Genomic DNA, 23460 nt, shown 5'->3' with positions numbered 1-23460 from the left:
TTTTACCATAGCTATGAATAACTTGGTTCCTTTGGTAGTATGTCAGAAATGTCCCACTACTCTGAAGACGCTGCTCTGAAGGTGCTAGGAAGGTTCAAGTTTAATCCTAATCTTTCTGGTTTCCCCTTTTTTCCCCTCATAGTTTTAATTACCTTTTAAAGTGCTTTAAATGGATGCTAGAACTTGGTTAATGTATAAGTCACTTAACATGGAAGAAGCAGCCTGCAAATGCTGCTGCACCGTCTCCCAAGAGATGTGGGTCAGTGGAGTACTTGAAATGGTGCTGGAGGAAATAAGAAGACACAATCTGGTCTAGTGGAAGGTGTCCCTGCCCCTGGCAGGGGGGTTGGAACTAGATGCTCCTTAAGGTCCCTTCCAACCCAAACCATTCTGTGATTCTGTGAAGTGGCCTGTGCCAGTGCAGTAAGGTATTGTCTTAAGTAGCTGTTAACACGTGGCAGGCTACTTAGTGATAGGTGAAGCCTGAACCTGCCTAAGAGAAAGTTACAACAATAATGTACAACATATATCCATGTTTCTTGTTTGAAATCTCTTCCTGGCTAAAGAAGACTTATAAGAACAGTTAATATCACAGTTATCTCAGATCAAGATAAAATTGGGTTTGTTCTAAACCAAGATTGTCATCTTTAAAATACATTAAACTGCTGCTAAGGAACAGTATGTATCTTCAAGGAGTTTGCTAAGTACCTCGCAGTTGCTCACTCATTCTTCTCCCACCCCTTTCCACCCAGTGGAAAGGAGATTTGGAAAAGAAAAGGTTAACCTCGTGGGTAGAGATAAAACCAGTTTAATAATTGAAGCAAAACAAAACAAAAAAAAGAAAAAGAGAAAAAAAAGGCAAGAATAACGGAACCCAAAGGAAACGAGTCCTGCACAGTAAAATTGCTCATCACCCACTGGCCAATACCCATTCCATCCCAGAATGTGATTTGCCCCCTTCCAGGTAGTTCCCCAGTTTATATACTGAACATGTATATGTCTAGAACTAGACTGTTCTGTGGCATGGAATATCCCTTTGTCCAGTTTAGGTTACCTGTTCTGGCTATGCTCCCTCCCAGGCTTTTGTGCCTCACTAGCAGAGCACGAGACACTGAAAAGTCCTCAACTCCTCCACTTAAGGTTAACACTACTTAGCAACAACAAAAACATCAGTGTGTTATCAACATTATTCTCATACTAAATCCAAAAAACAGAGCACAGTACCAGCTACCAAGGAGAAAATGAACTCTGTCCCAGCTGAAACCAGGACAGGGGGAAAAATAATGGATGACTGTTGTGCAAGTTTTATTGTACAGTGTTCCTATTTAATGGCCACAAAAAGTATAGACATCCAGGACAACATAACTCTGTGAACTGGACTGAAACAGATGTGAAACTGAATGCTGTGCTCAACTTTTAAGAAGTCTTCCCATGATAGACAAATCATGGTTTTGCTCATCACTGCAGGTGTAATTGGACCTTGAATGCCTGTCTCCCACCTCTGAGGCAGGTGTTCTAACACTCAGTTTAGCACTAAGCAATAATGTTGTAGCATTAAGGCACATAGCACACTCTTCCTCTAATTCAGAGATCCATCACCCAGATTGCCTCTCCCTATTAAATTCAGAAATCCAAAAATGCAGATCATCTGGGAATGAATGCAGTCAAAAATATTTGTTATCTGTACTGTAATACCAAACAAACTGATTGATAGTGTTAACACTGAAGACCAGAGCAGCTGGTCCTCATTTTCATCAGAGAAGTTCCTGCGACATGTAGATGTGACTGACCTTGTAGTGCCAAGCAATCAGGCAATTTAATTGGATCAGGCCTGTTCATTGTTCCCTGTTGTCATTGTCTGTATTGACATACTTGTAGCATGTGCTGAAATAGATAAGGATACAGTTTAATAAGGAAATAAGTAATGATAAATTTTGCCTTGCTGTTTATTTCCAAAGAATCTGTTGGTTCAAGAAATCCCCGTCATACAGAGTGCCAGGTTCAAGTGGCTTCTCTGTTAGACAAGTTGAACTACTTTGCACTTTATTGCTAGGTAATTATCTGTAGAGTTTTGAGGAAATTTCTCAAATCCTCAAACCAAATGCCTTGTTAGGGCATAGGTAGGTATTTATTGTCCCAGCAGTGGCAGTCAGTGTGTACCATTTGTGCTTCTGAATCTAGAGCATTACTTTATTGTATCCCAGGATATCTAGGCAATGGCATAGACACTCTCTCTGCAATTTGCCTGCATTTGGCTTTTGCTCCTGCCCATCACTGTCTGATCTGCTTTTCAGTTTGCTGTGAGGCTAGTTAAAAGGGCTGGGAACAGGTCAGATATCTCTCTCTTTCTCTGCTAAGTTCCCCCTAGACAACAATCACCTACTTCTTAACCTTCCTGAGAAAGCCAGCTCCAGCCTGGGGAGCAAAGCACGGCCAGGCACAGATGCCGCGTAGGATCCGGTGCGGGGTGCAGGAGGACGCTGTGCTGGGTTCCCGCGGGCCCGCTCCTCTCCAGGCTCTGCAGTGAGCGCCGGTCGCGGGCGGCCCGAGGGCCCACGGGAGCAGCCCCGTCCCACGGGCTGCTGTAGCTCCGGGCCGCCGGCGCGGGGGCCGTGCCGCTCGCAGGACGCGCTGGCACCGCTTCCCGCGGCGCGGACTACAACTCCCAGCGCTCCGCGGCGCGGCCCGGCGGCGGCGGCCGAGGGGACGGGAGCGGCTGCCCCGGGTGTCGAGTTCATCAGGCCGCAGCATGAACGGCAGCGTGGCGGGCGGCGGCTACGCCGAGGAGATCATCAGCCTCACCCGCAGACCTTCAGGTAAAGACGGGGGCTACCACCCCGCGCTGGCCCAGGGCGCCTCCCGGGCCGGGGCAGCCGCGCCGAGGCCTGCGGAGCCCCCGAGGAGGCCGGAGCGGGAGCGCGCGGTGGTGGCGGGGCTGGCAGTGCTGCCGTGGTGGGCACCGGCGCGGCGGCGGAGGGCCCGGCGGCGAGGTGCCGGCGAGGACGGGAGGGAGAGCGGGCAGCCCTGCGGTGAGGGAGAGCTGGCTGGGTCAGGCTCGGTCCTCTGCGGGAGCCCCGGCCGGTGTCCCCGTGAACAACTCGCCTCTGGTTTTCCTGGGAAGCTGCCATCTCCGGTGGAGCTCCTGTCGCTTCCAAGTGAAGTAGCAGGCGTTGAGCGCCCAGCCGCGTTGGATACCCTGAGTTAGGTGCCATTTCAAAGTCGTGTGTCCCAGTGACCGTGCCCTGTAGTGTCAGCTTGGCGGTCATTGTACGGGGTAGCACGAGGGGCTTCGGGGTGGTGAGAGAGAGGAGCACGGGCTGGAGGGGAGAGGGAACAGGGCAGTCCTTGGGGCATTGTTTTGGCTTTGCTTTTCAGGATTTATGATGCCATTCAAATCACACTTTCAGAAGTGCAGCAAGTTAGCACCAAACGTACAACTCCTGTGCAAAATCTTGGCTCTAAAGAACCTCTGGAGCAAAATCCTGACTCCAGGGAGGTTTCAGAGCTACAGCTGTACTTTTGTGCGTGAGGCCTTGTCTTTAATTAAAGAGAGCATAAAAGAAAATGTGGCAGCCCTTCTGTCTGTCTGCACAACTGTTAGGGGCGGCTGCTGGCTGGCCTCGGCTCCACGGGCCCCCCAGGGACTGCAGCACCCACACCCTTGGCCTGTGTGCCGTTTTCCGATTTCTGGGGTGAACGTATTTCTTGGTAGGTCCTGGCCCCTGTGCTGGCAATCAGAACCCAGAGGGTGGGCCTGGGGTGCAGTCCTCTGCCTCCCCTGCTCGCCAGAATGGCCACTGGTCTGAAAGCCGCGTAGCCCTGCCTGTAGAGCCATGAGCTCAAGCTAATGAAGCTGTGCTTGTCAGTGAAAACTGTTTGCTAAACAAAGCTGCTTCTGATGGGAAAGCTGTTTTCATGCGTTTGGGAACCTAAAACTTTGAGCGAGGTGGAAGGGAATGTTGATGTGCAGAGTTGAGAATGGTCTTGGATGTGGCCACTGTGATTTAAGTCTGGTCATTAGGACGGGCTGTGCATTTTTAGTTAGGCTTCTAACTATGTTACTTGATTTGAAGGTTCTACAGCCTCTTTTGGCCTTAATGTACTTACCATATGAATTCATTTCTGTGGAAGGAACAAAACACTATTATCTGTGAAGCACAGTGTAATACCATAGTCTCCCAAATCATGGTTTTGACTGCAACTTGTTAAAATAGGTCTGATGCTAAGCATCTCTGGCAAAAGTTTGCTGAGGTGTTGAATGTATTTCCAGTGGCAAAATGGTGTGTATATGTCTCTTTTTCAACTTTCCTTGTATTCAGTTCTTTTTTTTTCTAATCCTGGCAATTATAATTTTTTTCATGTCTTTTTGAGGTACTTTTTTAGTTTCAGGGAGGGTAAATGAGGCATAGGGAGGTCTGCAGCCTCAGGGAGGGTGAGAACTTTAGCCCAGAGCCCACTTTTAAAGCTTTACCATTCTGCTTCTGGTTCCTTTTAGACAAGAGACTTAGTGCCATGTGCTCCCTTCCTCCCCTTGCTCCTTTTCTTCTGGCTGTGCTGTGTCTCTTTCTATGGCTACATGAATTGTAAGGGAGAGAATAGTAGAGAGCTCAAGGAATTATAGGGAAGATATTTTTAGCCAGAGTGGAAGTTTAAGTGCTGGAAAGGAAAGACACAGTGAAAAAGTTCAGTGAATATTGAACTTCATCTAGCGTGAATTGCTGCTTCTTTGGCAAAGATTTGCCTCTGCTGATGAAGGCTGTGACTTTTGATTATTTCTCCAATTGTGGATGAAAAGTTGCAAAATATATACTTTTTTCATATATATATATATATATATATATATATTTGAGGGCTTTTATATATGTGAAAGAGAATCGATGTGTTCTGAAACTCTAGCTCCTTCTTTCTGGCTTTTTAATAAGTGCTGATTAAACCTTATACTTTCTGTAGTATTGATTTCCCCTGTTTCCAGGGTATTGACTTTGTGGCAAATAATTTTTAGGTTTATGGATTTTTAATTTTTTCTTTTTTATTTCCACTGAAGAGTGTGTTATTGTTCACGACTGCCCCTGCTTGGAACAGATATTAGTCTAGTTGAAAAGTCAGTGTTTATTCAATTTGCTCTTGCTTTCATTTTCTTCCTCGCTTGTCTGAAGCTGCCAGGAAGGGAATTTTTAAAAAAAAAAAAAAAGCGTGGCAAGATTGCAGTTAATATTTCTTTACTTCCGAGCTGTAGATGCACACTTGAAATAGCATGACTCATTTTGTAAATCCTTTGATGTCCTATGACTGATTTAAAATGCTGCTTCCCAGCAGGCACAAGGTGGTTTTACTTTCATTTGCAACTCCTCTTCTCAAGGTTTCTAGCCACAACTTTGAGTGAAGATAAGAAAGAAAGTGAAAACAAATAAATCAGCCTGGCTGAACATGGGCAGAATTTACCTTCAGCTGTTCTTGACTATAACTTTTGGATGACTGGTCTATGTCAGAAAAAAAATGTTGGGTTTTTTTTCATTTGCTTTGATTGTGTATTTGATTTTTTTTTCTTTTTCCTTAGCTTTTCTTTCCCTTATTTCTTTGCAAGCCTCTTCTTAGGGAATTGTTCCTGTCCCTTGTCATGTATTATTATTATTTATAGACAATCTTAGCTGCATGTGCAATGGGGAATGTGCTCTCATAACCTGTGGTTTTCTAGATTCCCAGATTCTGAATTCAGTTTGTTCTTCTGGGTTTTGATGAAGCAAGAAATTTTAACTTTAATCCAGAAGCTGGATCCAGCTAGATATCTGTAACTGAGGCTTACTTTAAAGAACGATATAAAATGGCAAAAATGTGGACATCAGTTCTGTTTAATGTATGCATATTCTTTTTTGTTTTACTTTAAATCTGCAAACTTTGTCTTTATTTCGTGTCACGTTTTGAATTCATGTAACAGAACAAAATGATTACATACAATTTGAAGTAGCTTCATATAGGCTAGTCTTATTCTTGGAGGCAAAGCACACCAGTTCCAGCTCCTGGGATGTGGAAGGGGAGCCTTCTGAGCCCTAGTACAGTTCTGCTTACCTGTTTCTTCATCATCTGTAGACAGGGTCTGATGTTTCTTGCCTTCCTTACTCTGTTTCCCAGCTCACAAAATGCTTGTCAGGCACGATTTCTTGTTGCTCAAAGGTAATGATTTACTATGGCCTCATACAAAATGCAAAATGATTTCATTTTCCTTCATGCTGTGCTGAAGAAGTGTATTCCTGCTGAGGGCTGAACCGGCATCTCAGAAATGATGGCACGTCCCTCAGTATTCCCCAACACCCTGAATACAGCTCACCATGTTTTGTGAAATGAAGCATCTGGTTCCTCAGGCATTTAGTGTCTCTCCTCTGCTTTCAAGACCAGTTTTGTGAGACTAATTTCTAGACAGTGATAGTTTAAAAGGATGATGTAGATTTACGTGCTGTGAGTTTTAGTGTGGTGAAGAAAGTAGGGCATCGTGGGAAGGTGCATTCCCAATAAGCAAGACAGCAAGAATATCTGAAGCTTTGAGCTTTTTCTCATCGGTTTTCTCTTTGGCTTACCTTAGGGCTGGGCTTCAACATTGTTGGTGGGACAGATCAGCAGTACATTTCCAATGACAACAGCATCTATGTCAGCCGGATCAAAAAGGATGGGGCAGCTTACCTTGATGGCCGATTACAAGAAGGAGATAAAATTTTAGCGGTAAGCCCTGTCCTCTGTCGCCCCGTGTGTTCTTGAAGTGCTGTTATCAGTGATGCGATATGAGAGGCAGGTTTGCCATCACTGCACAGAGAGGAATGATTTGGTGAATGCAATTAGGTGATGCTGAGCAGTCTTCATGGAGGAGCTATCTTGGGGTTCTGGGGAGAGCTTTGAGTGCTGCCTCTACAGATGTGCTCATCTCTTTTGCCTTCTTGATTTGTCTCAGAAGCACTCCATGGTGCTGCATTTGTGTTTCCTCTGTGACTTGCCTTCCTAAGGTTATAGAATCCATCAGAACTTCTCTTGTTCACAATGGATCGTCATTTACACACATGTAAATAAAAGTTTTCCATTTTTTGACCGGTAATCCATGATTACTGATCCTTTTGCTCAGGGGGATTTTTTAACTATAAAACTTCTAGACCATAAAATTCTTGTTTTCATTTCAGCTCCTCAGGAATAATACAGGCTGCTTCTCCTTTTAGAAAAATGTTTTAAGATGACTGATGTTCAGTCCCACTGGTTCTTCAGTCAGCTGGCAATCATACAAGACAATATGCTTTACGAAGTGATGGGTGAAGAAGTAGCATCTTCTAGTGTGATACACAATCTTTTAATACTCCTTAATTTTATTTTACACTTGATTATTATGTTCCACATGCAATATTTTTAGCCTCTATAGACTGCCTTGCACTAGTTGGAACCTATTATTGATCCATGAAATGATCCTAAGTTAAATAGAGAATATTATCCTATCTTTTCTCGACAGTTTAATATTTATGTACTTGTGTTTGGGGTATCTAAATATGAAGAGAAGGGAGGCACTGGATGTGATCTTAGGGGATACAGTTATGGGTAATGGAGATGAAAATAAAAAATTAGGATAATATAACCACTTAGTGAATGAAATCAAGTAGGCTATAAAGCTTTCTGCCATGATATATTATTTTAAATTAAGAAAAATCCTACCACTTTCAAGGGGATGCCAATAAGTATATAAGTATTTTTGTTTTGTTTTGTTACATCAGTGTGCTTTTTTATTTATGTTTACAACACTTTCTCAAACAGCAGGGTTTCAAAGGTGAACCAGTAGAGGGAACAATGTGGGAAAGAGACTCATAATAATAATTTTGCTGTAGCTGCTCTTTTGTTTTCATTAGCTGTCAGAATCACACCTTTGATTTGTTTCCAGTAAAGCAACAGCATCAGAAGCTGCTATTGACACAACTGTGGTCTTATATTCTGATTTTGCTTCTAGGTAGTTTTTTTCAGTACCCTCAGTGTTTTGGCTTGGTGTTTCTCATGTTCTGCCTCAACGTATAAAAATACATCTATAATATGAGTGGATGAATATTGATATTGCTGATTATAGTATCATGCCCCAAATACAGAATTTTGTGGAAGATGAAGATTTTTATCTCCTTCCTATGTTAGCCTGTGTCATTAAAAATTTGCTTTTTTTGTCTTCAGCATCTGGTTCTCCTTTTCCTTTTTTGCTAGGTCAATGGCAAAGACTTGAAGGATTTGCGGCACAAGGATGCTGTGGAACTGTTCAGGAATGCAGGCTGTGATGTGTCTCTGAAAATTCAGCGCAGGGTATGTGTTACCTGTTTCTTAGGGTTATTGCTGGCTCAGTTTAGACTGGTTTTTATGATTGGTAGCTGTCTATTTGATAAGGAAGAAGAGTACTATGTCCAGGTGCTCCGTGTGACATGTGCATATAAAGATCTTTTTTGACCTATGGCCTTCTCTAGTTGCCACAGCTGTAATTGTCTGCGTATTGCTTTGTCTTTGTTTTGCTGGAGTATGGTGTGTTTGCTCACAGATCTCCTTTCTCAGAGGTAAAGGTTTGTCTGTGAAGAGAGAATCTCGAGTTCTCCAGTTTTGTTTCAATGACCAAAATTTTACTGGACACAGAATTCCTCTGTTGTTTTCAGAGGTCATCACTCATGTTAGTGTTGAGATGTGTGTGTGGCCCACCACTACAAGAAAGACACTGAGGCACTGGAGTGTGTCCAGAAAAGGACAATGAGCTGGTGAAGAGTCTGGAGTACAAGTCTTATGAGGAGCAGCTGAGGGAACTGGGATTGTTTAGCCCGGAGAAAAGGAGACTCAGGGGAGACCTTATCGCTCTCTACAACTACCTGAAAGGAGGTTGTAGGGAGGTGGGTGTCAGCCTCTTCTTCTGAGTAAGAAGCGGTAGGACAAGGGGAGATGTCCTCAAGTTACACCAGGGGAAGTTTAGGTTGGCTGTTAGGAAGAATTTCTTCACTTGAAAGGATTGTCCAACGTTGGAACACGCTGTTGAGGGAAGTGGTTGAATCACCATCCCTGGAGGCATTTAAAAAATGTGTAGATGTGGGGCTTAATTTAATGGTGGACTTGGCAGTGCTGGGTTAATGGCAAGACTTGATGATCTTAAAGGTCTTTTCCAACCTAAAGGATTTTACGATAATACGAAATGGGGACTGCTGTAGTTTGAATGTACTGGCACTATTTGAGATATAAACAGAGAGGAATCATCAGTCCTTTGTTAGCATTGAATTCTTAATTTCTGGCTAGCATTGAAATTGACAAAAGAAATGCTGATCAACCTGAAGCATGTTGGTGGGGAGAGGTGGGTTGAGATCCCTTTTCTACTCCCTTAGCAAAGGAGTAAGTCTTCTGGACCAGTGTAGAGGGTAGGTAAGAAAAACAGAGATAACTAGTGATGTCCTTTTCCTGGTAATGAGGAGGAAGTGGTGTGATGGGAAGTTTATCAGTGGATGACTGGGTATGTGTGTGTTATTGTTTCTGCTGTATCCTGCTTCAGTTCGTTAGAGTCCTAGTTTACAAAGTGTCAGAGAAACACGAACATGCCTGATACTGACTGGATACTCTGCAGTTAAGCTCAGTCCATACAAAGCTGTTTTAACCTTCCCCACAGATAGTGGGGAAACTGTCTTGAACATCCTTACAGAACCAGCTGGTCCAGACACCAAACTGGAGGCTCTCCTGTGATGGGTTCTGACACAAATAACTTCTTTTTTTCCTTGTAGTTGCAGCCACAAAATGGCCCTGTGGGTCATCAAAGCGATGGAGAATCAGGTGGGCTTCCTCTAGCAGCCATTCTTGTGCCAGGCCTGGCGCTTGCCGCAACAGCAGTCTGGATCTGGCTGAGGTATCGACAGCGGATGTGAAGAGTTCACGTTTGGGATATCACTGCATATTTTACACAACTATGATGTAATTTAAAGATAGAGAATCAACGATCGTGTCACAGACTGATGTCAAAAAGGATCATTGCCTATCATGAAAGCTGCTGCTGATGTTCTTATATATTGATTTTGTTGCAGGGTTGATGGAAACAGAGAGGAAAAGGGGAAAGGAGAAGACTGTATTTATGTAAAAAGTGGGATAGCTGTTTTTTGGACAAATCTGAGGAGGTTTTGCCATCCTCCTCTATTTTGCACCACGAACTTTCAAACACACTCATCTATTCCACATTTTAAGATGTAACTGTTGGTTAAAGGGTGTGGGAGTTGGGGTGATTTTAAATCAAAAATATTTACTAGAGGCTTTACCTTGTTTCCACAGAATTTTTTCTTGAAACTAATGATCCCTGTCTGAAGCATGAATAAAGAGAAGCAATGCAGAGGGTATATTATTTTTTCCATTGAATTTTTGTTGGTTGTTGCTAAATAAATGCCTTAAGAAAAATGTGTAAAATCTAATATGTGGTTTTGCAGGTAAAATCATTGGTGTAGCTGCTGATTTAACAGTAATATGCAGTATTGGTGAGGTATTTTGCCAGTTGTGGAAAGATAGAAGATAGCCTGCCACTAGAAAAAGGTTTTGTTTGTCAAAATGTCTGCTCATTCTTGAGTCAGGGTTGTAAGAGAAAGCTTTCCGCAAAATAGTAGCATACTGGAGAGAGAGAGACAGGCAGACAACTGAATCACAAGGATAAGTGGAGGCAAGAGATTTAAGCATGTTGAAGCTGCAGAAGAGCCTTTAGATGAGTAATGAAGTCCTTCCATTCATCAACTGGATTGAAGTCTGCATCTCTCAGGTTAAAGGTCTGGTTTGGGGGTTGTTTTTTTCATGGGGAATACTTCAGATAAAGTAACTTGCTCTCTGCAGTTAGAACATCTCATGATGATTGAAAGGGAGAAACTGAGAGCAGGCTGGGATCATCCTGGCTATTGCTTGTTTGTGTTGTATGATGTTCAGGAGATAGACTGACAGCTTTAAGTCAGGGTAAACCTTAGCAAGTAAAACCAGAGGGAGAGACCATTGCTCTGGAAAGCACATTGCTGAATTTACCTGCAGGGTCTCATTCTCCTCACTGTGATTTGAATAGTTTTAAATACCCCAGCTGATATGAGCTCTATGGGGTAAGACCTGTTGCTCTTGTCAATATGTTTTGGGTTTTTTGTAAAAGAAAAGCAGAATGCATGGTCTGGTCTGTATGATGCAAAAAAAACCAGTCACATATGCAATATATGTATTCAAACAAAGAAAAACTGGTGTCTTGTTGCTTTACTTATCTCTGTTCTTTATTATTCTAGCAGGACATTGCTGATGTATTGTGGTGTTTGCTCAGGGCTTGTCCTGCTGTCTGCCGGAGATGGAAGCGGTATGCTATTATACGTGGCATTCCTAAATCACCATGGAGTCTCAGAGCACTTAAACCTCATGAAATACTACTTTGGCCTATAAACTGCTCTAGTGTAGTGGGAAGAGGAAATGGGAGGAATTTTGCTCCATGTTCTTAGGGGACTTTAGGAACAGACTTGAGGTTTGTTGAACGTATATTGGTGTTGGATGGCCTGAGCTGATGCATGCAGTGACTTGCCTTGGCCTGCGAACCAGTTATGCCTGATAGCAGCAGGGCTGCTGTTCAGGCAGATCGTTGCAGGTACAGCATGAACCAGCTTGTTTGTCCGTGACCTTCTCTGAATATTTGGCTGTGGTGTCCACGTGGAGCACATGTGTGTATTATGAAGGATGATTAGCAGTCGATGGTGTTTTATCGCATCCTTCAGAATAAAGATGCAGACAGTAAGGAAACGGCCCATCTGGAACAAACATCTTGTTAGCCCTTGCCTGAGCTAAGTTTTTGTGATGAGAAGGAGTATATGGAACAGGCTAGGAGGATGAGAATTTGCAGAAGGAAGTTAGTTTCACTCATTTTCCATTGACCTAAGAGAAAGCAAAGCCTTTGGGATTTTTTGCTTGTTTGATTTTTTTAACCTTTCAGCTTTGGGACTTTGATACTGTTCGGACATGATTACCACCTGTGTTGCAGCAGGGAGAGGGTTATATCCAGTGCCCAGATAATGGTGTGACTTATTGACCAAGAAAAGGCTCTTTCTGGTGCATAGTGTTCCTTTGGATTTCTTTTCACAGTTATGGAATGATTTTAGTACCACAGCATTCAGTCAGTAGCTTTTCCAGAAATTTGAGTAGTAGTTTTTACTCAGAATTTAAACCATCCAGTCTAACAGCCAGGAACACCTTTCTATGTCTGCCTCCTTCAAACTAGTGCCTAGGGAGTACCAAACAATCCCTTTTCCAATCCCCAGCCCCTTCTTGTCCCATTTATTGACAAAATCCAAGTGGAAAATATCTCAGCTCTGAACTCTCCTGTGAACTGTCTTGTATTACTTTCTCTCAGCAGCTTAACTGTCTCATCTAAACTTTCTGGTTTTTCCAGTCTTTTCCACCGTGTGGTTTCTGTAGCCTTGAGTTTAATCTGTGCACAAAATGCTGTATCTACATTTTCTATAATTGTGGAAGAAGTGAATTAAAAAAAAATCTAGTGAGAACAGCTTGTAAGTACAAGTGATCTGAGAGAATTTTAGCTTTTGTTACAACTTAAATCTCTGGGATTTAAAAAAAAGGTAAGTTGAAATCTTTGAGAGAAACATAAAAGCAACCTAACTGTTTGTTTGTTTGTTTGTTTGTTTTAAGAGCTCATTTGCCATTAATACTGAGGGCAGCTGAAACTCTTAAATCCCTGTGTTTCTCTCCCATTCTCATCTGGGTCCCTCAAATGTATTGTGAACCTACTGGTCTTCTAAAGACTAGATTTTCATATTCATAGTTTAAAGACATCTATCTAGTTTGACTTCCTGTATATTCTAGGCTTTTGTGTCTCAGAGTCTTCAGAATTGTATGTGCTAATAATAAATATTTTACTAGGACATGACAGTGAGAAAAAGCAGCCAGACTTGATCTGAAGATTGGTAGGTGTACTACTTCTGGCACTTTTTAATTAACACAAACTAGAAGGGAGTGTGTGGGAGTGAGAGGTGCGTTGCTTTCAGTTTGCCTTTACGTTCCAACAACTGGTTTGTTAGGTGGTTCTGTGCTCGATTAAAGAGGCCTCTTGTAACTGATAGTCCCTCCCTTTGAGGGGATTTGTGTGTTGTAGTTGCCTTACCTTGCTCATTATATTTAAGAAAAGAAGTCAACTTTAGGATTCTCAGTGTAGGGTACTTTCTCTCTTTGAGTAGTTTCTGTGGCTCCGTACTGTTTCCAGTTTCCATATTGCTTTGTAAAATCCAGACACCCCAACCACGTGGGATTCTCACTTTTGACCATGCTAATACCCTATAGTAGGAGTTTTGTAATATAATTTTTATCTGCAAACCTTTAAAATTTTTTTAAGGTACAGATAAGTGCAAAAAAAATTTAAGCACCAATTCCTAAGAGCTTGTTTTTCTTAAATAACTTTTACAAGTATCTTAGGAGTTGCATAGAGCTTTCCCTTTCTTCATTTGCAGTCTCAAGTGCCCTAAGGAATCTGTAAACCATAGAAAAAACAACATTGCCACATGAGGGGTAAATCAGCTAAAATACCGAATGGCGTTTGGTATGGGGGCAACTTCCCTCCATGGTTATGATTTTTCAGTAGCTGTTGGTATCTCCTGATTGTTGGCTTCTTTATCTGTTTAATGGATGCATTTTGATAATGCATGGCATTGATTTTTTAACAATGCATGTATCGGCATGTCGAGTAGTACTAAGTAGATTACATCTGAGTGGTCAGTAAACTTCATCTGTTCTCTTGCTGGCAGAAACTGATACCAGGGTAAGAATCAGGTCAGGTGAGCTTTATGGGACAGTCTTTTTCCTAGCCTCTTTCCTAATTTATTGATGTGGGTTTTACCTATGGAAGTAATTTTCCCGTATCCAGGATGAAGGAAAGAGCAGATAATTTGCTAATGGGACAATTTTCCACACGCTGGGTGCCCAAGGGAAGGCTTATGTGGTGAAATATGAAGGAGGGCCTTAACTATACCCTTGTCAGTGCTGTAGTGCTTGGTACGTGTCATCTCTGGAGCTCTGCTCTCTCTCTGTATGTGCAACTGAGGAGAACTCCAGGTCTTTCAATGCTTCCTTCAAGACAGAGCCACATATGATGAGAACATATACAAGTTTAAATGAAGAGCAATGCTGTACAGGCTCAGAATGTCTTTCCATGTCAAATTTGAAAGCTTTTGCACTTGCTGCTGTATCTGTAACTTGTCACAGGCAAACTTCACTGTAGAGTGACTGTATCTGTCTTACCTGGCTGCCAAAACCAACTTTCCTAGGTTGAAGCTCTTAGTAAAGAAGAGTAACTGTGCTGACTATGCAGGGTAATTAATCAAAGCGGTATGTGAATGATTTGAGATAATTCACCAAGCTTTCATGCTTGTTTCTGTGTCCCAAGTCTTCCAGCCATGTTTTGTTTTGGTAAAGTTCTCCTCCCTATCATCACCACCTCTTCATCTCTTCACGACCTCTCAACATCCTTAAAGATGTTTTTTAAATTTAGAATATTTGAGATATTAGCAGTCTGGTTTTGAAAGATGTTAGCATGGGGATTCCCAGGAGGAAATATTTGCTGTCCCACTTAAGTACATAGGCTGTGTGGGAGTCCAGATGCAATACATGAAATAGGGGGTCCAGTTACCCCAAATGATCTTTTGCATTCATCACTCCTCAGCATGTTTTAGTAAACTTCTAAATCACTGAAACAAAAAAACAGAGTAGAAAAGGGGATAAAAGAATTACAATATTTAAGGCTTCTTTCACTTCCTTCTTTTTAAATATAGCAAGTTAGTACGAAGTTTGGGAATATGGTTCAGAAATTTAATTTTTAAAGGGGGGTAGTAATCCATGGATGTTTTTCTTCTTTCATTGGGTAAATAATACTCTTCAGAAGAGGTTCTAGTGAATGTGGAGAAGACTTTGTGCAGTTCTGCTTATGCTCCTTCACAGACTGCTGTCAGCTGATGCACAAAAAGGCATGCTGGTCACGCACTCTTGACAGCAAATACCTTTGGCTGTAAAGTGCTCCTATACAAGGGAAATATGCACATATTCTTGGCTTTGCCATATCGGGGTTGCATAGGAAGGGACTGCATACATCAGGTGGAAAGTAAGGCCAGAAAAAGCACAGAAGCAGGGTGGGTATCAGTGGAGCACACTGCAGGAACAAAACTCTTGGCCCCTTCATCCAAGTCCCTGTGGCTGTGTGGGCCTTCTAGTTCCTAGCTGAGTTGTCACCTGCCACATGGCTGAAGTGCAGCAGGACTGCCACAAAAAGCCAGTTTTTCTGTCAGGCCAGCACTTGAAGATTACAGTTCTGCAGGGTAATGTCAGTCTTGGGTCCTTTTTCTTGAATTGCTTTATTTTTTTTTTTCCCTAGCTGTGGTCCCAGCTTGCCAGTTAACTATAAACCGCTGATGAAGTGCCATGTAGGTCAAGGATATGGTCAAGGAATCTGACCAAACTCCTAATTTTCTTCTAATGGTAATTAGAAGGGAGTGTTTGAATCTGTACTGAAATTACCCAGCTCAGTGGTTTATGGACTCCACTGCATTTTGCTCAGAAGTTGAAACAGAACTTGTTCTTGTGTCAACATTTAGACATGCTGGGATGAGGAGGAAGAACTCTTCTTCATTCTGTATTCAAGTTGTCCCTGCTTGGCAAGCTTTAATTAATCTTTCCTTGAACTACTGGTATGTCCCATTTTTGTAACCGAATTTGTTTGTATTGCATGAATACTTATAAAAATCCTAAACAGAGGATATATGAGCACTGATCAGATTAATGGGAACACATGGTTCTGAAGCTGTGATATGAAGCTGGAAAAAAAACCCGCTTAGTCAAAAACTGCTTCAGGGAAAGCACTTTACTACTGCCATCTCTAAGTGCTGTTTTAAATGCTGACTTCAGAACATGTACTGTTGTTCAAGGTGAACAGCACAGTATGGAGATGTAGGCTGAGTGTGAAAGGCCTTGATTACAAAAGATTGGCTGAAGAGGTAGTAAGGTTTGGATAACCCCAAGGACTCAACAGTTATTGCTAAAGGACAAGGTTTGTACCTCGGTCAATGCCTTGGAAGTGTCTGTGCTGATTCTCTGCAAAGCAGGCTCTACTTGCCCAGAATGCAGGCGTATTTTTGCGTAAAACCAACATGCCCTTGATTTTAAAGTGTTCTCAAAGTGTTCTCAAAGTGTTTTAAAGTGTTCTCAAAGGCTTCAACTGACTGAAATAGGTTCTGACAGTCATGATATTTAACATTTTAGAGGTGAGATTGTAGACGGCCCCTTGCTAGGGGCAACAGTTGCTGATGCAGAGCTTAACAGCAGAAGATACAAAGGTTCAACATCTAGCATTGAAAAAAGAAAAGCAAAGTTAAACTAGTGTTCCCATCATGATTATCCTGGCAGTGGGGGCAGGTGGGAGGAGAAGGAGGTTGACAGATAGTTGTCTCTGTTACTTATAAAATGCTGATCTATTTTAAAATCATCAAACTAGAAACCATTCTCTAAAACTTTACTTTCTTATGGCCTTCTAGTGATTTTTTTTCAATGTCCGAAATATATTGCTTTTTTGCTGGGTTGTGAACAAAACCTATATGACCTTTCTCCCACCTATTTCTGAAAGTTTTCTTGTCACCAACTCCTCAGTGCACTGCTCTGGAAGAATTGCTGTTCCTAATAAGGCTGCATGTTTTTACTGTGTATCTAGTCGCTTGAAAGTTCAAAATTTTGGCCTCATCCTTTGCTGCACACAGTCCAGATCCCTTTGGATTGTTTATACTAAAGAAAGTGATGATACAATTAGGAATCTTTGATGTTACCTTCCAATCTAAAAAAAAAGTTATTCATGGTCCTCATCTAGTACAGCAGGTAGTGTCTGTGCTTTCTCCTTCTCTCATTCAAGGAGCTACCCAGATCTCACCCCAAAACTCCCTCCTTGAATTGTTCTCCAAGCCAGGTCTGCTTGTTCTGACAGGTTTTTTGCTTTCTTCTACTTTGTACTGGTTCCTGTGGTGTTTCTCCTGACTGTCACTCTGCTACAGCTGTGTATGTGCAGCCCTCTACCAAAAGCAATGTACACCTTAGCCCCTTTTGTCGAATCCCTGGGCAACCCCAGAAATGCCTTTGTTTTGGACAGTGATGTATGCTCATGTTTGGAGTGAAGACTGCTAAACTCTTTCAGATACCATATTGAATAATAAGTCCTAGGTTTTCTACTAGTTTCAGTATGTATTATGTTGATTATGATAGATTCTTATCTTCATTATCAAACTTCAAGTCAGCTAACCTTCCACACAAGGAGATAGGCTTCAGAGTGCTGATGTGGCTGGTGATGTGTCATTGAGTGCAAAGATTGTTCCGAAGAGAGAGCTCCAGTCTCCTTCTGCAGGTGAGCTCCGGGTAGAGACTCGTATTTGCTTCACTCCTCCATGAATGTCAGTTTTTCCTATTCTTTCCACACTCAAATTTACCAGAAGGGAAGGTGAGATTCCTTCTGCTTACTGTTCTCCAGATCACTTCCTTTGCCTTTTTGGAACATCAATACAGTGTTTTCTATGCTTCTCCTGTCATGGTTTGAGAGCCTCAAAAATTCAATTCCCTAGTCCAAACCCCCTCCCACATCTCAACCCAATGTGAGATTGGGTTTTCCAGACACCACACGAGACTCAGAATGGGGGAAAGGGAATATATATTACAATGACTGTACAAATAAATACTACAATACATTATATACAATCTTAACTATCTCTACCATGACATAAGTATTTACAATGGATCAAATCTCTTTTCCCCTCCAAACAAAAGTCCAGGAGGGAAGAAGGAAAAGATCCCTTTTCACTCTCAGAGCAGCAATGTCTCTAAAGCAGCAGGTTCTCTTCTTCTCATGCAGCAGCTGTAGCTGGATCTCTGCCAATACACACAAGGAGGTATCCAAGCCCCTCGGCCACTCGTCTTCAAGCGAGGGTCTTCTCTTCCGTGGGCTGCGTTCACCCAGACAACGGTCGCGTCACCTCGGTCATACCACGAAGCACGGGGGTCTTTGTGACAGTCTCTATCTTCAGGGGAAAAACAGCCCCCTTTGCAGAGCTCTGTGCTCTGTCTCAAGCAGCGATGGGGCCAAGGTCACCCTCTCCGCATTCCTTCTCTGAGCTTTTTAGCTCTTTCCTGCAGTGCATGCTGCACTTCACCCCTCCCTTCTAGGAAGTGAGGGGTCTCCAAGGAGTTTGGGGTCTTTTGGTTTAGTTCTTACCCCAGAAACTCTGTCTGTAGAGCTTAGGTCTGCTCTCTGCTGCTGGCTCTCTTTCTCTCGGACAGCTCTGTGTCTTCCTTGGCTGCATATTTGTTGCTGCTTCTTCAATTATCTCTTGGCTCTTAGCCACAATCTCTGGACGCTGCTGCTGCTCTGTCTCTGCTCACTCACAGTGGAGAAAACTTCTTTAGCTTTCAGCAGGGGCTGAGGGGCCAGAGCCCCCCAGGGGCTCCTGCCCTTTCTCCTCGTGGCCTTACAACATGGCTACTCCTTCAACAACAACTACAACCACCTTTTCTTCTGTTCTGCTTGTGATATGTTTATATTTTGCGGAAGCGCTCATTGGGTAAAACCTCAAGGGTCACCACCCCCTGGGGTTTTACCATTTTATAACTTCAGGGGGAAAACTGTTTCCCCCCACCACACCTGCAAAGCAGAATCTGATCTTAAGAGATAGTATGATTTTTAGTTGAGATGCCAAAGGAAAACAGCATTAACTCTCTAGTCTTTTTGCTGGTATTTTGCAGGTCAGAAGAGTGCCAACCAAAAAGACTCAGTCTGGAAGGAGTTTCTCTTTAAGGGACTCTTCTGGGCAGCTATCAGTGCTCAGCTCATTGAAGAGTTACTGACTGGGTTTTTGTGATTCCCACAAACTCTGAAGTTGTATAGTGGTCAGAGCCAATCCTTTACAGATAACAGTACCGAGACAGATTCAGGAAGGTGTGATCTAATAATATTGCAGTGAAGCAAGTGGAAGATCTCCCAACAGGTAGTGCATTGTTTTCTGGGACAAATTAATAAAGCTATAGTGACCCTATAGTATTGGGGGAGTAACATATACATCCCTTAGAGGTAGTTGTCTTTTTTCTGTGGAGAACTACATAATTAGTGGTGTTCTAACAGCTCCTTTCCTTTTCCCGGTTGTTCCCAGTCTTGCATGTTGTTCAGAATCGGAGATCACTTAAGAATATCAGGAGATAAGTTTCTTATATCCACAAAATGCCCTTTCTGTACCTTGTCTTTATCTTTCCCTCTTTCAAACATCAACAGTTATGACAACAGGAAAGTCAGAGGCAAATAAACAGCTGACAGTCTTCCTAATGGGCAGAAACACAGGCTGGAGTCTCTCCTGAATTCAGCAGCACAGTGGTAGAACTGCAGTAGCATTGCTAACGTGGCACAGAGTGCATTTTCAGCTTGCAGGGTAGCTGGATTTAATGAGGTGACATATTGCTCATGCTAAACCTTCTACCAAAGATGAACAATGTGATGCATACAAATGCAGAAAACACAGTTTAAGGTTTTAAAATGGCCTTCTTTATTTATTTATTTTCCAGAACAGAATGGTAAAATGTGATTTGGATTGCAAAACCAATTTGAATTTCAAGGAGTGGAAGCATCAGGAGGTAGACAGGAGGAAAGCTAGTGGGGTTCCCTAATTACTAGCAGTGTTTTAATTAAGCAGAGTAGAGCTAGACGAGTTTGATAATCTGAGTTCCTCTTTAGACTAATGCTGGTTATTAGGAGATACTTGCACTGGAAGTGGTTCCTTCTCATAGTACCACAGATCTGAGAGCCATTTTATTCTGCCATTTTTAATGGAAGTTAAACCAGGACTGATAGTATTTGAAGGTTGTCACTTCTGGCTGCCAACTACTTCATCTCCTTTTTCATGCACTCAGCTTTACGTTTGTAAACATTCCCTGTAAAGGTACAGCTTAAATATCCAGAGTTCTGCGTGCCTGTACTGTATATGAGCTACCTACAAAATCCATTTGTTTGAGAACTATTCAAAAGGCAATGTTTACATATGCACAGTATGAGAGTCTGTGTCCATGTCTGTGTTTGGTGGCAGACTTTGGATTTAATCCTAAAATACCTTCCAGGATGCAGCTATAACACAAGTGTTGTTAGTGAGTATGGTGAGCTCGTCATGTGTCAAATTATATGGTGGCACATGTCAACAAAACAGCTCTTCTACAGTCATAACTATTTTTAGTGCTGGGACATCCCAGAATACTGCAGCTGCTGCCTCTTGCACTGAGATGCTAAAAGCTTTACTTTGGCCCCTTCTAGCTTCTGCTCCTGGGATCTCTTATTCCTCCCTCCCCTACAATGGAATGGTCATGCAATGCTGATAACACCCGGGGCCCTGGGTCTTAGTATCCAACCATCTAGAAGCAAAGCAGAAGGAATTGGAGCCATTACAGCACTCTGGGGTTGGAAGGGCAGAGGAAGCAGAGCCTGGGGCTCTCTGGAACCACATGCCAGTGAAAATGTACTGAATAAATTTTCTGCGGGGCTCAGAGCAAGCTTTCACTGTGCTCCAGCTTTTCAGGACATGAAAAGGAATTACAGCCTTTACAAACTCGTCTAGAAAGTGCTGCTCACATAGAGCCTGGCAATCAAAGCCTCATGGGAAGTAGATTTGCAGTTTGGGGATCATTAGAGGCAGAACAGGGATCTCTTGTGTGTAGCAGCATGTGCAGTGATGTAGTCCTTGTTGCATGACAGGGGCTGTTGCCCAGGGCCTTTTCATCCAGACTTTGCTACTGTCTATAAACAGTATGGTGAGTTCAGCTAGGCTAAGTGGGCATCAGCCAGTGGGCATATGCTGAAAACTTCAAGAAGCCCAATAGCAGGGAGAGTAGGGGTATTCTTTCTTTTTTTTTCTAGGATGAATCATTGGCAATTCCTTTTTAAGAGCATTATATTACAGGAACATTTAGGCTTCAGTGACCAGAGACTTGGCACCACAGGAAGTTCTCATCACTGTCCGAGAGGCCCTCAGCACTTTGCAGAATTGGACTGCACCTCATCATCCATGTTGTACTGGCACATGGGCTCTTCCTTCTTTCCCTACACCTTGTCTTGCTCTCTGAGTGTGGTAGGACACTTCCTCTTTCCACTATGGCACAATTCCCAAACCTGTGAAATTGCCCCTGTTTCTTAGCACTGAAATCTGATCTACTCTCTGAATCTTTTGGGTCTGATTTTGCTTCTGAATTTGGTGAGGATTTTCTTCATGGTTTCAATATATTGGGAGAGAGACATTGTTTAGAAAGCAAAGCAAACAACATGAATTCTGAGCAGGAAAACCCTTTTAAGGTAGTCACATGAAAGGGGGGATGTCCTCAACCCTTAGCGTTTGATTTGTCTGTCAGTGCCCCAGGAAAGCTGAGACCCTTGTGCCTGACCAATCTGTCAGCATCCTGTTATGGGAGCCCTTCACTGAACAGTCCTGATGGATTGGAGGTGATTCCACTGCCCTTTTCAGGCAACTACGCCAACAACATAAGGGAGACCCTTCAGCTGGTATTCGCACTTTATTCGAGTGTATTACCCTCTGCCAGCAAATGCTAGCAACTGGGAAGGACTGCCACTAACAGTTTACAGAATAACATGCTTTGTTAATACAAAATAGGGACAGGTTAAGGTTTGAGGATTGACAGTGATAGTATCTGGCTGCAAAAACATTTTAAAGCAATATTTAGACAAACTCTGATCCCAGTAAAAGTATTGAGCATGCACAGAGTATGGCTCTTACCCAGTAGGCGTCCCTAGGGGGGAGGAGACAGATTCAACTCATCGACTGATCCCAACAGTTACGATGGAGTCTTCCCTTACTTTTCCCACATTCTTGACTTACTTTTATACTACTTTGTTGCTGACTGGTGTAGGATTCTCTTGTTTTGCTTTTAAAGAGACAGTCAAAAAAATACAGAGCGCATGCCCAGTGGTGGGGGGTGGTCATGCCTTGGAGGTGGGTACTTTGAGGTTGAGTGTGCATTAATATCACAATTAGGCTTTAATGAACCAAGTTCATCCCAGGAGAGAGATTTTGCCACAGTCGTTTGTAATGTCCAAAACTACACGATCCCAATTTTGGGGGTGAAAACCGGAATCTTTATTGAACATGCGAAATGCAATTTAAGGGTCTCGGGGGCAGGACATGTTAATGAGAAGGATGGGTTATGTTAACCAGGGGATGGGTTATGCTAACTAGGGGATTACACAATTGATTAACACTTCCCATATCCAGGATTACATGTGAGAGGAAGATGGTTAACATTTCCCGTAACCACGATTACGTGGGGAGGAAGAGAGCAAAGGGGTTTCAGCATGGTCTGATAACATCATCACAAAGTCTTTCCATATCTTGCTGCAGGAGACAGGCCAATCAACATAGCCAAATATCAATAAGTCTTGTGATGAAGCTCCTCAGAGCAAGGAGTCTCTCCCAGCCCCTGCTGTCCACTGCTTGCCACACAATCCCATAAGTTCCTTTTCTGCTGATATCCAAATTTCAGATTGCTACAGTTGTTGGCTCAGCAGCAGGACATCTTCTCCTATCTCCCTTGGCTGACAGGTGCTATGCAGTTTTATCTGAAAAAGTACCACCGAGTTCCTCTCCCTGCAAGGGTTTCCACAGATCCTGGCCGTGGTGTCTCCACTCCGCTCCACCCTCTGTTCCGTCCCCCTTAGCAGGTGCTTACTGTTTTATGGGGAATCATCATGGAGCTGCCAACCATGTTCCATCCAGGGAGTAGCAGCTGCATTTTACCCTGTAATTTCCATACTGTTATAACTTCTGTTAGGATGTGAATATAACTTCTCAGTTTCCTCTACTTTTTACCCCCAGCCATCTTCCCACAAAAGTGTAATTAATTTTATGGCAAAGTGCCTTGAAAAACAAATTAAGGAAAATACTAAAAAAAAAAAATTCTTCAACTACAAATTTGTAAAACAAATTTGCAAAACAAATTTGGCACATTATATAACATATTAATAAGCATCTATAAAATTGATGGTGGTTTTGATCTGATTTATTTTTCAGTCTTGTGGAGACAGCTGATGAATTATACATGGTGGTGGCACTTGTGAATTGTAAGTCTCCTCATGACTGAAGGTAAATGTCAAAGACACCATGTGTCAGAACAAGATATTTTGCTTATTCAGGAAATAGGCTTCTGTTTTATACATGTGCTACATTGCTCAATTGAGCGTATCCGTTCTTTGAGCACCCATCTTGTAGCTGTCCTGTGTGACTGAATACCTCCTCATTTAGGTAAATAGCATTTTCTTTGATAGTGGAAAAGGAAGAGGGTATGATCAGTGAATCCTTTCTCTTTGGCATTCTTCTAGTAAGTAATAAGCAGAACACATCTGTCACCTCTGTGGCTTGGAGGCAC

The 23460-nt window shown here is 42.6% G+C and overlaps 2 protein-coding genes across 2 annotated transcripts in view; both read left to right on the top strand.

Moving 5' to 3' along the window:
* MED6 (mediator complex subunit 6) overlaps nucleotides 1-6694 on the top strand; it is a 30683-nt gene extending 23989 nt beyond the window's left edge. The window contains exon 9 of the mRNA XM_051791595.1: nucleotides 6578-6694. The gene's annotated coding sequence lies outside the window, so the exon portion shown is untranslated. The remainder of the gene's footprint in view (nucleotides 1-6577) is intronic.
* SYNJ2BP (synaptojanin 2 binding protein) lies at nucleotides 2656-10427 on the top strand. The gene is made up of 4 exons (XM_051791608.1): nucleotides 2656-2816; nucleotides 6578-6714; nucleotides 8215-8310; nucleotides 9753-10427. The coding sequence occupies exons 1-4, from the start codon at nucleotides 2750-2752 to the stop codon at nucleotides 9891-9893; spliced, it is 441 nt and encodes a 146-aa protein (XP_051647568.1). The 5' UTR covers nucleotides 2656-2749; the 3' UTR covers nucleotides 9894-10427.
* Nucleotides 10428-23460: the final 13033 nt, after the last annotated feature.

This window comes from Manacus candei, unplaced genomic scaffold (assembly GCF_025592945.1).
Source record: "Manacus candei isolate 608988 ecotype Guabito, Panama unplaced genomic scaffold, ASM2559294v1 h1tg000033l, whole genome shotgun sequence".
Classification (NCBI taxonomy): domain Eukaryota; kingdom Metazoa; phylum Chordata; class Aves; order Passeriformes; family Pipridae; genus Manacus; species Manacus candei.
This window is presented reverse-complemented; position numbering and strand designations above follow the sequence as displayed.

What these genes read in the sequence shown, in the direction of transcription:
- SYNJ2BP (XM_051791608.1), top strand. Translation starts at nt 2,750, where the DNA reads ATGAACGGCAGCGTGGCGGGCGGCGGCTACGCCGAGGAGATCATCAGC. An exon ending in AAGGAGATAAAATTTTAGCG is followed by an intron (nt 6,715 to 8,214) that starts GTAAGCCCTGTC and finishes CTTTTTTGCTAG; the next exon opens with GTCAATGGCAAAGACTTGAA. An exon ending in CTCTGAAAATTCAGCGCAGG is followed by an intron (nt 8,311 to 9,752) that starts GTATGTGTTACC and finishes TTTTCCTTGTAG; the next exon opens with TTGCAGCCACAAAATGGCCC.